Source organism: Myotis lucifugus, unplaced genomic scaffold (genome assembly GCF_000147115.1).
Source record: "Myotis lucifugus unplaced genomic scaffold, Myoluc2.0 scaffold_510, whole genome shotgun sequence".
Taxonomy (NCBI): domain Eukaryota; kingdom Metazoa; phylum Chordata; class Mammalia; order Chiroptera; family Vespertilionidae; genus Myotis; species Myotis lucifugus.
Genome location: NW_005871558.1, coordinates 499,866 through 512,721, shown reverse-complemented (window position 1 = coordinate 512,721; position 12,856 = coordinate 499,866). Strand labels below are relative to the sequence as shown.

Here is a 12,856-nt window from a genome sequence, read left to right as displayed (position 1 = left end):
GAAGGGAAGACCAGCCTTCCTGGACGTTAGAAAGACGAAGCGAGGGTGGCCTTCCGTCCTCTGCCTCAGCTTCCTTCCTCTTACATGGCCTGGGGAGTCTTTCCTTGGCGCCGGGCCAGGGGGCGGGCAGGGACCCTGAGCTCCAGAGAAGCCTCTGACCAGCTTCTGTCTCTCCCTTCCTGTCCCACCCCGCGGGGATGCCGGCGTCTCCTACTGGACCCAGAAGAAGACTCCTGCGACAGTTTGGGGGAGCCCTCGTACCCGGAAGTCCTTGAGCCCCCCCTGCCTGGCTCCCCGGGGGAGGAGCTGGAGGAAGAGGAGGAAAGTAAGGTGCCCGTGTCCAGATGGTCCATGGGCCCCGGGCGGGGGGGAGATGGGGAGCCCTGATGTCCAGGGCGGAGGGCGTGAGGGAGACAGACGGCCTTGCAGGCGTCCAGGAGGAACCTGTGGGGGGAGGTCCTGTCAGCAGGCCGCGGGCCTCGCACATGCTGGCTGAAGCCTGTATTGAACCACGGTCACCGAGCCCCAGCCGTGTGCCGGCCTGCACTGTGCAGGGCCCCGGCTCTGAGACTCACCTCGCACAGCGTGGGCCCTGATCACAGACACTGAGTCGGGGGAGGGGTCTGTGCAGGAGAACACGGGATGGGGGCACCAGGGGTTCTTGACCAGGTGTCAGAGGTCAGAGAAGGAAACCTGAGCTCCCAGGTTCAGCCACATCAGGACAGACATTGCCTTGACCGGGAGGAGGGCCACCTGGTTGGAGTCTGGAGGGAAGGAGGGCGTGGGGGGGGGGGAGGGCGTGGGAGAGCATGGTAGGGAGGAGGGCGTAGGGGCAGAGGAGGCGAGCAGTTCCCTTGATACAGGCCGACTCAGGTTTATTATAGGAACACTAGAGGCCCAGTGCACTAGGGTAGGGTCCCTAGCGGCTGTCGGCTGCCAGCTGGGGCCTCCCTTCATTCCAGGCCGCCCCCTGGTGGTCAGTGCATGTCATAGCGAGCGAGCGATCAAACTCCCAGTTGTCAAATTCAAACTCCCAAGGGGACACTTTGCATATTGGGCTTTTTTTTTTTTTTTTAATATATTTTATTGATTTTTTACAGAGAGGAAGGGAGAGAGAGAGAGAGTTAGAAACATCGATGAGAGAGAAACATCGATCAGCTGCCTCCTGCACATCTCCTACTGGGGATGTGCCTGCAACCCAGGTACATGCCCTCGACCGGAATCGAACCTGGGACCCTCCAGTCCGCAGGCCGACGCTCCACCCACTGAGCCAAACCGGTTTCGGCAGCATATTTGGGCTTTTATATATATAGATATAGATTCTCACTGTCTGCGGTGAAGAACGTTGCCCTATGCAGTGTCCAGGGGCAGTTGTATAAAAGAGACAACACGAAAGCATCCCAGAACCTCCCATTCGCTGTTCAGTAAGGGATGGGCTGCTTGCAAGTACGTTCCCTATTTCTAAGGGGAAAGGTCTGCAGAGGACCGCTGGGAGTGGTGCATGTTCTCACAAGCAGTGAAGTTAAATCCCTAAAGGGCGCTTGTGATTCAGACTCAGCACTGAGTTGCACGGCCTCCCACCGACCCTGGACAATGCATTTTATTTGACTTTTTTCTAAGTAAGTGCCAAGCACCAGGATTTTTTGGTTTTTAAGCACCAGTTTTGCCCGAGTTCTCAGACATGCCAGCTTTTCACAGCCCGGATTGCAGGTCGCCCAGCCCCTGGGTTTCCCCTTGTCCCGCTGGCTACGGTTTTCCGAGGCCAGTCCTTGCCCCCGAGGCCAGGTGAGCGGGGCCGGTGGCGAAGCGACCCCGCCGGCCCCTGAGCGCCCAGGGCTCTCCTCTGGGCCCCTGGTGTCCGGCTGCTGCCTCCCCTGGGATGATGGACTGTCTCGCCCACAGGGGGCGTGAAGCTGGGCCTCGGAGACTTCATCTTCTACAGCGTGCTGGTGGGCAAGGCGGCGGCCACGGGCAGCGGGGACTGGAACACCACGCTGGCCTGCTTCGTGGCCATCCTCATCGTGAGTGGGCAGTGGGCTCCGAGGTCTTCCTGGGGCCCCCGGGGATGTTCCGGTGCTGTGGCCCCTGGAGGGAGAAGTGATGGGGCCGGGCAGGGTTTCCAAGATCCTCAGCGTGAGACCGAGGTGCGCGGGCTCTGGGCGCCCACAGACGCAGGGAGGTGCAGGGAGGGGTCCGGGGCTCTGATGCCACCGAGCAGGCACGCCAGGTGGCCGGGTGGCACGGGCAGCTGTGCGCTGGGGTCAGGACACCTGAGGTCGTGGCAGAGGAAACAGGTTGAGGGCCTTGCCTGGGCGCACGCCGGTGAGCTCAGTCTCTGACTCCAGGGCTGGCGCATTCCCTCCGTGCCACCCACCCCCCATGCCGTTCTGAACCCAGGGTCTCCCACGGTTCAGGAGGGGACCCCATCACTTTGTGCCCCAGCAGTGGAATTGGGAGGCTCCTGTAGTCACTTAAGGTGGCCGGACGGACGTCTGGGGGAAACGAACTCTGATGACTGCGTCTCAGGGCAGAGGCTCTGAGGGGCGAACCCCCGCACCCGTGGCACGTTCAGGCTCCGGTGTATCGGGGAGGGTGCTGGACCCCAGGCTCCGCCCCCTCTGCACTGGGGGACCTGAAGCCCTGCCCCTCCCAGGGCACAGCAGGCACCTGGCCCTACCCCCACCCTGACCGTTCCTGCATCTGCCAGGCGGGGACGGGGCGGGCAGGACCGAGGGAGGAGGCACACGCCGTCTTTGATTCCCGTGGTGCCAGCATTCAGTCGAGCCCATCCAGTTCTAGAAACGTGTGTCCCGAGGGGCGGCCGCTGCCCTCAGGTCGCGTGTCCCTGCTGTGGGCAGGCAGCAGGCAGGTGGTCTGGCGGGCAGCGACGTGCCGAGTCAGGAGCCGCTTTCGGGTTCACCCACTACGTGCAGGGAGTTAGGGGGGGACTGTCCTCGGCCCTCAGCTGTCGGGGGGGACCCGGGAGGCTGTGGGTGTCCCGGCCCTGCACCCAGGCCGGGCCATCTGACTGCCCGCCCCCCGTGTCCGCAGGGCCTGTGCCTGACCCTCCTGCTGCTCGCCGTGTTCAAGAAGGCGCTGCCCGCCCTGCCCATCTCCATCGCCTTCGGCCTCATCTTCTACTTCTCCACCGACAACCTGGTGCGCCCCTTCATGGACACGCTGGCCTCGCACCAGCTCCACATCTGAGGGCGGCCGCCGGGGGTTGTGACCGATGCAGCTGTGTAGTCTCACACTCTAGTGCCAGATACTTTTAAGACTTTTATTTCCTTAGAAAAAAAGCAAACGAGAATAAAAAAAGACCGTGTTTACTGCGTGGGGAAGAACCGCCTTTTGGTGCTAGTTTTGCCACCAGACGGAGGCTCACCCTTCCCGAGCGCTCGCTGGGAAACAAGCCCACCCAGAGGAGCAGGAGCCGGGATGTCCGCGGCGAGAGGAAGGACGAAGGAAAGTGCGCGCACAGCAGGCCCGGCTCCCGCGCAGGGCAGGGCGGCACCAGGCACCCGGTCACTGGCCGGAGAAAAGCCCACTTTGTCTGCGAGGAATGTGGCCAGTGCTTTGTCTAGGACGTCAGTATGTTATTACCTTTAGAAACCAAGTCCTAATCGTGTTACAGCAGTTCCCCTGGGAAGTGGCTTCATATTAATATCAATAAAAGATGAATCCTGTGGGAGTGTTGCAGTTTGGTCTGTTGGTCAGTGTTGGCCTCATCCCTGCATCGCACAGCCTCTCCTGGGATACAGGAAGGAGACTCACCCAGTTACGAAGGAGAGATTGGGCCCGGCCAGTGGCTCAGTGGTTGAGCGTCCCTGTGAACCAGGTCACGGTTCCGTTCCTCAGGGCACATGCCCAGGTTTCTGGCTTATTCCCCAGTAGGAGGCGTGCAGGAGGCAGCCGATGTTTCTCATCGTTCGTTGATGTTTCTATCTCCCTCTCCCTTCCTTTCTCTGAAATCAATAAAAACATATTAAAAAGAGAGAGGCTTACGCCCCCCACTTCCCCATCCCCATCTCTGCAATCGTTTCTCTAAGTAGAAAGTTCCCTAAGCAAAGGTGTGTGAGAGCTGTGAGGCCCGGTGGCTGGCAGCTCGGAGCTGTGCCAGCTCCAGTGCTAAGCACGGCCTTGTGCTGGCTTCAACCGTGCCTGTCGCCAGAAACCCTGCAAGGCAGTTGCCGAAACAGAGCGAGTGTCCTCAAAGGGTAGCGGCGCGCAGCGGGGCGAGGTCAGAGCCGTGCTCGGAAACGCGCCCCCTTTCCTCTCCGGCCGCCTCGGCACGGGTGGGGGTGTGGGGGGGGGCGGCTCTCCTCTAAAGGATTCGCGGTTGGGAGGACCTCGAAGCCGCACGGAGCAGGCCCTGGGCCCGCGGCCGTCAGGCCCTGTGGAAACGCAGGCGCCGTGTGTGCTGCAGACGGGCTCCGTGTCCTTGTCCCAGAAACAGTGGCGTGCGGAGAGCTGCTGTTCGTCATGAGAGGAACCGGGGTTCTGTGTTTTGGTGTCTGACGGAGCCTTCTTTCCCCTGGGCTGTGCTTGGAAGAGCAGAGGTGGGAAGCCAGAGGTGGGTTGGCCCGTGGTGTTCCTGGCCCGTGAGGGGCTGTGATTATCTCGCATCAGACGCAGGCGGTGGCATCGGAGTGGAGGGGACTTTCAGCAGGTGGGGCTGGTCCCCGACGGTGACAACTCCCAGGAGATGAAAGGGGAAGAACACGGGGGAAGCTCACTCGAAGTGGCCGTGTTTGTCCGAGAGGGGCTTCCGAAGAGGAGATCTGACAAGAGTTTGGGTTTGTTAGGCTTCAAGAGGTCCTTTGAAAGGCCTGACAGGGTGCCCTCGGGGGTAGAGCAGAAGGTAGGGCCCTTCCGAAGCAGCTGGACCGGGAGGGAGGGAGGGATGGGTGCTCCCGTAATGAAGGGTTATGGTGAAGTGTTGGGATGGAACAAGCAAGTAAATGTGAAAAGGCCAAAGGCTAAGAACCATTGTGTGGCCAGGTCAAGGTGTGGGTTTTAGTTTGCGATGAGGTTAAGCCTCCTTTTACATGTCTTGGCTGTGCATGTTGCCTTGTTGGTTATTTGTTCCTATCTCCTGCCCATTTTTTCATTTGGACAGTTTGCCTTTTATTTACGGAATAGAGGCCCAGTGCACAAAATTCGTGCACAGGGTTGGGGGGGCAGTCCCTCAGCCCTGCCTGCACCCTCTCCAACCTGGGACCCCTCGGGGGATGTCCGACTACCAGTTTAGGTCGGGATCAGGCCTAAACTGGCAGTCAGACATCCCTCTCGCAATCCGGGACCGCTGGCTCCTAACTGCTCACCTGCCTGCTTGCCTGATCACCCCTAACTGCCCTCCCCTCCCAGCCTGATCGTCCCTAACCGCCTCTACCTCGGCCCCCGCCACCATGGCTTTGTCCGGAAGGAGGACTGGACGACCGGAAGATGTCCAGACGACCCGGTGTAATTAGCATATTACCCTTTTATTAGTACAGATATTTAGGCCTATTAAGATATATACTCAGGAGCAACGCTAATCTCTGGTCAATTAGATCCGTTCGGATATTCTTCCCGGCTGTGGTTTCTCTGCACCTCCCTTAAGGATCTTACGATGCCACAGCGGTTTTTAAACGTTAGTGTTGTTCAATGTGTCAGCCCTTCCCCTGTACGCTGTGCCTTTGGGTCTTCTTTAAGTGATCTCCCCGACCCTCGATGCTTTCTAAAATTTAATTTTCACATTGAGATTTTAAATCTACCTGAGACTTATTTTTACGTATTGGATTTAGAAGGGACCCACTTTTGTTTCCCACATGAGGTCTGGGCCCTGTGACTGAGGGTTTGGAGGGGCTGGCACAGGCAGAGGGGGCTCCGTTGTCACCACAGACTCTGGGGCACAGTCTGCTCTGGATTCAGGAGGAAATGGGTGGATTTACATCGGGGAACTTACAGATAAGTGTGTGTTCCAGGCCGTGAGGAGATGCAGACGTGAAGAGACTCAGTCTCCAGGGCCTGGGAGTCGACTCCCTGAAAGAATTTTTCGTTTCCAGAAGCACAAGTCAGACCCAAGGGGACTGGGCTGGCCAGAGACACCTGTGCCCGAGGACTCGGCACCTGAGCACCTGAGGGGACCCCGCCCTTTCTGGACCCCAGCAGGCCTCGCTGCGGAATGGAGGGGGCCTTCATTCACACCAGGGAGCCAGGTGGGGAAAAATGTACGACAGTCCACGTAACAGAAGTCTTTGGGGTCCTCAATAATTTTATTTTGTTCGGTAATCCTCGCCTGAGGATGCTTTTCCATTGATTTTTTTAGAGAGAGTGGAAGGGTGGGGGAGAGACACAGAGAGAGAAACATCGATGTGAGAGAGACACATCGATTGGTTGACTCCCGCCCGTTCCCCAATGAAGGCCAGGGATTTGCTCTATCCACTGAGCCACACCTGCTGGGGCCTCAATGATTTTTAGGAGTGGAAAGGAGTCCTGAGACCAAAGGGCTGGAGGCGGCCCCCAGGAAGGCTGCTGCTTTGGTCCGGTGGGTTTCAGTTCTGCTGTCCTTAACCACTTGGGCCTTTCCAAGGGTCTCCATTTGCTGGAGTTTCTCCTCCTGTGAGCTCTGAGTCAGGATGGCCACACGAGGGCAGCAGATCCCGCCGGGAGCCACCCTGCGGGCCTCGCCCAGGCTCACGGGTCCTCCTGCAGCCGAGTTCCTGTGGGGTCTCCAGCCAGCGGTGCGGGAGAAGCGAGGGTGCGAGGCCCAGGGCCCTGCCTGGTGGAGGCCAGGCCCTGCGTGCTCCCTGCAGGAGCCGGGAGCGAAAGGACCGGGGTTTTGATCGCCGGAGCCTGGCCACACGCAGGGGTGACCCGTTCAGCGAATGCGCACCATCACCTCCACGTGCAGGGCTGGGCTGGAAGCCCGTCTCCCGGAGCCTCAGCTCCAACCTGGACGTGTTTGTTCCTGTTTCCATGGTCGCCGAGGGAAGGTACCCTGTGCTCTCTGCTGTGTTGACGTAAGAAACGTCCAGACGCTTTTTATTAGAGCGTCCCTGAGCCCCGCTGACGGCAGCTGCCGGGAAGCAAGGTCTCGGAGTCTCTGGAGAATGACAGTTTGGCAGTTCCTTTAATGCACTGGGACTTGCGGAGGGATTTAAGGAGGATTGCGTGCATGTGGGAGAAAGCAAGGCGGAGACTGAATTGCAGAGGGTTCACGTGTCCTCTTAAGGGGGTTATGCTGATTTCCAAGGTGTGTTAACACGGTAAGCGCCCAGCCTGTTCTGTCTTCCGGACGGAAAGTGTAGGGTCAGTCACCAGTGACTGACATGGGGCTCAACGTGCTAAGCTAGATCAGTGGCTCTCAACCTTGGCTGCACATGAGAATCACCTGGGAATCTTTTTAAAATCCTGTTGTCTGGGCCTCGTCCTCTGGAAATTTTGTTTCTTTGTTACTCATGTTGTGGCCCCACCCCATAACAAAGAAACAGAATTTCCGGAGGATGAGGCCCAGAAATCGGGATTTTAAAAAGATTCCCAGGTGATTCTAATGTGCAGCCAAGGTTGAGAACCACTGAACTAGATGCACAGAAACAGTGGACAGGCTAGCTGAAGGCAAAAGTAAGTTCTATGCCTGGGTTGTGACTACCACCCTAACCCCCTGCCCAGCCCACTTTTGTGCACCACTGTCGGTAGCATGTAGTTATCAGGCAATCAAGTGGTCAGGCGAGGCGGGGGTGGGGGGGCGGGCAGAGGCCTTCTGCTCCCCTGTTAGCTCATCTCAGGAAGATGGAGGCAGAGGGCACATGCGGCGTTTTACCCCAAACTAGGGCCTCCTCTGCATCAGAGCAGGTCATGGACATTGAGCAATGAAAGAAGGACTTGTGGCCACTTAACTCAAAATGACCTCCGCCTCCCTGACCTGGCCGTCCCAGCGAGCGCTCCTGATGCCGCACAGCATCCCGGCATGCCGGCCTGGCTCGGCGACTGGTCAGTGGAAAGGGCCTGAGCTCTCAATTCGCAAGACAAGGCTTCCACTCCCAAGCCTCCTGGGTCCTGGTCGGTGCTCTTTCCGTTCACTATAATGCCGACCCCATGTTTGTTTCCCCCTCAATACTCATCATCATACTAAGTCAACCCGACCACACACGGACGATCAGCAGTCCGTGCGGAAGTGTGGCCTGGTAGTTAAGAGCAGGGTTTTGAAGGAGCAGGTTATGGTCCTGGTTCCACCATGTGTTCGCTGTGTGAGCTTGGACGAGTTGCTTAACCTCTCTGTGTCTCATGGTAAGCCCTCCATAAACAGTAGCTGTAAACGTCACCGCCTTTAAAATGCACAACTTTTCCAGGTGTCAGAGTCAAGAACATCAGAAGTCTTCTAATGCAGTGTTTTCTAACATGTGTCCACTCTCTTGCCTCCAAGTAGATGGTCCTTCCATTGCTGCAGCTTTTGTCAAGTTCATTTGCCTGCAGAACCCCTTTCTCCCATCACCTTTGAACTTCCAGGTTGCTGGTGTTGGCACAACACATCCTAACCATCGACCGGTGGAGAAATCTGGCTCCTCCCATAAGCGATCAGGCAGCCTCAGCTGCAACATCTCGAGGTGATCACGTGGACAGTCGTGGTCTCTAAGAGAGAACGCTGACGGAGGGTTTGCCAGGTGCTATGATAAGCACCAGGCATCATTATCTTATTTAATTCTTTTTTTAATGGTTTTTATTGATTTCAGAGAGGAAGGGAAAGGGCGAGAGAGAGAGAAACATCAATGATGAGAGAGAATCATTGATCGGCTGCCTCCTGCACGCCCCCCATTGGGGATCGAGCCTGCAACCCAGGCATGTGCCCTGACTGGGAGTTGAACCACAATCTCCTGGTTCATAGGTCGACGCTCAACCACTGAGCCACACTGGCCGGGCTTACTTAATTCTTATAATCACACTAAGACAGAGCTGTCTCCTTTGACAGGTGTAGAAACAGCCTTAGAAGAGCTGGGTAACTTGCTGAAGGTCACGTGGCTAGGAAGCACCAGCCGCAAGCCCAGGGCGGCCTGACTGGCCTGACCGTGGGACCAGCCTTCCCCACCAGCCCTACTGCTGCCTGCAGCCGCCCCGTCCCCTCTCACTGTGGGAAAGCCCTCCTTGTGCCGAGCTGGAGCTGGTCTGGCCACGCCCCTCTCCCAGGTGCGCACACAGTCATCACTGGTTTCAGTGCTAATATCCTGTTTGCCATTGTTCCTGGGACTGGACCCCTCCGGCTCCTATGTCTTTTGCTCAAGTAGGCCAAAATCCTCAAAGCTGAACACAGTTGTGTTGTTTTTGGGTTGTTTTTTTTTTAATATTTCTTTATTGATTTCAGAGAGGAAGGGAGAAGGAGAGAGAGATAGAAACATCAATGATGAGAGAGAATCATTGATTGGCTGCCTCCTGCACACCCCCTATTGGGGAACGAGCCGCAACCCAGGCATGTGCCCTTGGCTGGAATTGAACCTGGGACCCTTCAGTCCGCAGGCCGACGCTCTATCCACTGAGCCAAGCCGGCCAGGGCTGAACACAGCTTTATCTACTCCACTGTCGTATGGTAATTGCATTTTTAGGAAATCATACCTTCCCCAAAACAACTTTTTTTTTTAAAGAGTAGTTCTTATCTAATATGAGATTTTTTTAGATGGGGTTAGAGAATAGAAAATTTTAGATGTATGATAACACAATTATTTTTTCCTGCAGGAATTTTGACCACACAGCTGTTTTTCAGAGCTCTAGTAGCATCGCTATGACACCTTAAACATCCTGTCATTACCTCTGGCTTTTGCTCAAGTGTGATAGTCACACTCCCTCTCTCTCTCCCTCCCTCTCCCCCTCCTTCGCTGCCCTCCCTCCCCACAGTAGCGCCATGTCAACACAGTTTCTCACCAGCCTCACTGCTCCTGTTACCTGTATGACTAATTGTTTAGTGAAATCTAGCAGCTGGGCTACTCATAACAGTTTTTCTCCTCCCAGACTCTGTGCTAGTCCCCAATTGTGGTCACTTTATAAGCAATAGCAGTCCCCGTGATGGGAATTGTTTCCTGGTTCATCAGTGTCATAGTGAATTCTGGTTCTGAAAACACCACAGCATTAAGATCACTTGAACTCTCGGTGGGTTTTGACCAGTGTATGGTGGCTTGGAACGACCCCTCTTTTGCTCTGGACTTGACCTTCCTTAATTCAGCTCCAGATCTCATCCCTTTGGGCAGCTGCATTGCCCAAGGGAGCTTGTCTTCCAGCAGAATCACTCCCGCACAGTCCTGCTCCACTTCTGCGTTGTACTGTGGAGCCCCATGGAGGGTATTGCGCTTCCATCTGCTCAGGTTCATCTGGTCAGACCTGGCCCATCGTGTCGGCCCAGCGACCATCTGGGAGGCTGACGCTCCTTCGGCCTCTGTGAGCTGATCAGCAGGAGCCCTACACCAGGGTTTCCGGGGGGTCATTCTGTGGTGATAGCCGTGCTCTGCTCTGTGCATCGTGGGAGCTCCTGGCTGCATGTGGCTACTGAGCACTTAACATGAGGCTAGTGCCACCTGCACTGTTAGATGGTAGTTGTAATTTTAAATTGTGTTTCGCTGAACGCCTTCAGCTTTTGCATGTCTGGAAACTTCTCTCTCTCCTTCACTTCTGAGAACGTAGGACCCAAACCAAGAATGAACCAAAGGCGGGGAGACAGTGGGGCCATCCAGGCAGCCACGAAAGATGAGAGTTTATCTGACTCCCTGTTCTCCTCCGGGTCAGGACGTGTGTGTTGACCGGGAGGAGGGGAGGAGGTTTCCCAAGTGCCAAGTGCCAAGGCGCAAACCCTGAGATAAAAAGTCATAAATAGACCGAGGAGCTGACCCAGGGCCAGGTTCCGTGTCCTTGGGCTGGTAGACTCGGAGGCCAGGACCCGGGCTGGGGGGCTGGGGCTGAGCAGCTGCGGTGGAAATTTCCATGGGCTGTCCCCCAGCTCTTGAGAAGCTCTGGGGCTCCACATGGCAGGAGGAGGGCACGGGTTACGACAGTGGCACAAGACGTGGTCCCAGCTCACCAGGAGCGAGGCCCCTAGAGAACAGGCGCGGGGCTGCTTGCCAAGAAAGCCAGTAAACAAGCAGGTCGGAAAAGACGAAAACAGAGCTGTAAGGTCGAGGCGCGGAGCCAGTCAAGATAAAGTCACTATCACCTCCCAGTTATTGGGACCCATTTCACCTTCTAAGGAGAATGTTGGAAACACAAACCTCACATTAAAGGTAAACGTTGAACCCGGCTGGCGTGGCTTGGTGGCTGAGTATCCACTTATAACCAGGAGATCACGGTTCAATTCCCGGTCAGGCGCGTGCCTGGGTTGCGGGCTCAATCCCCAGTGTGGGGCGTGCAGGAGGCAGCCAATCAATGATTCTCTCTCATCACTGGTGTTTCTATCTCTCTCTCTCCCTCTCACTTTCTCTCTGAAGTCAATAAAAATATATTTTAAAAATAAGATAAAGGTAAATGTCGACTCTATTACTTTCGGTACTATTAAAGGGGCACAAACTATATGTTAATTTTAAAATTAAATTCATTGGGATAACATTGGCTAATAACAAAAACATTTCAGGGATACAACTAACTTTATAATGCAACATCTGTATACTCTATTGTATGCTCCCCACCTGAGGTCTAGTCTTATATTATTTTCTTAAAAGGAAAACCAATGATCCTGTATAATATAAGGCTAATATGAAAATCGATGGAACGGCCGGTCGCTATGATGCACACTGACCACCAGGGGGCAGACGCTCAACGCAGGAGCTGCCCCCTGGTGGTCAGTGCACTCCCACGGGGGAGCGCCCCTCAACTAGAAGCCAGGCTCACGGCTTAGGCAGCGGCAGTGCTGAGGATGTCTGACTGCCAGCTTAGGCTCGCTCCCCACTGGCAGTCGGACATCCCCTGAGGGCTCCCAGACTTCAAGAGGGCTGAGGGACCGCCCCTCTAAGTGCATGAATTTTGTGCACCGGGCCTCTAGTTTATTATAGTCACTTTTTAATACAGAAATCAATGAAAAGTTGTCAAAAGACCTCAGTTCTATGTCTTAGTAATAGTTATAAAAAGCTTTAAAGTGACCTCAGTTCTATGTCTTAGTAATAGTTATAAAAAGCTTTAAAGTGTGTAATTTTGTAAAATAGATGTTACAACCACCCCAGGAACTGGAGGTGTGTGTGTGTTTTCCTCTCTCCCTAGTAAGATTCAGGTTGTGTGTTTGTGTGTTGCATGCACATGTGCACGTGTGTGAACCCATGATGCTCATCTCAATGCCACATTCCCGATGCGCTGGTTAGGATGCTTTGGGTTGCAAGTAAGAGAAACCATAAGGAGAATTTATTGGTCCACGTGGCTGAAAAGTTCAATGTTAGGGCAGACTTCCAATATGGTTTAGTCAGGGCTCCCTGATTCCCTCTGCCTGTCCTCACTCGTGGCCAGATTCCTTTTCAGGCTGGTTTCTCCATGTTTGCAAGATGCCTGTGAAGAGCAACTCGGCTGGAATATCTTGACAATGACAATCTGGGGGGAGAGAGGCTATTGCTTCTCATAACCACTGACCATGAGTCCTGTGCTTCATTCTGATTGGACCATCCCAGGACCCATCACTGTGGGCCTGCCATGTGCTGACTGACTCAGGCTCAAAGAAACCTGTCACTTTGGCATGTGGGTTGGGATTGGCCTGCACCATAGGGGTCCACTCCCGTAATTGGGTGAGGCCAACGCCACTCACAATGATGGTGACTACACAATGGGGAGGAGACAGGGGTGTTGGAAAGATATTCCCAAGGTCTACCATACCTTGGCAGCAATTTAATTTTTTTTTTTTTGAGATTTAAAGAGTACT

General features: G+C 55.3%; 1 protein-coding gene across 1 annotated transcript in view; it reads left to right on the top strand.

The window, feature by feature from the left end:
• The window catches only part of LOC102427086 (presenilin-2), a gene marked incomplete at its 5' end in the record, with an annotated part of 11,565 nt that extends 7,879 nt beyond the window's left edge, over positions 1 to 3,686 (top strand). The window contains 3 exons of the mRNA XM_023745021.1: positions 35 to 325; positions 1,903 to 2,021; positions 3,052 to 3,686. Coding sequence (XP_023600789.1) covers positions 35 to 325; positions 1,903 to 2,021; positions 3,052 to 3,207 — 566 coding nt within the window. The remainder of the gene's footprint in view (positions 1 to 34; positions 326 to 1,902; positions 2,022 to 3,051) is intronic.
• Positions 3,687 to 12,856: the final 9,170 nt, after the last annotated feature.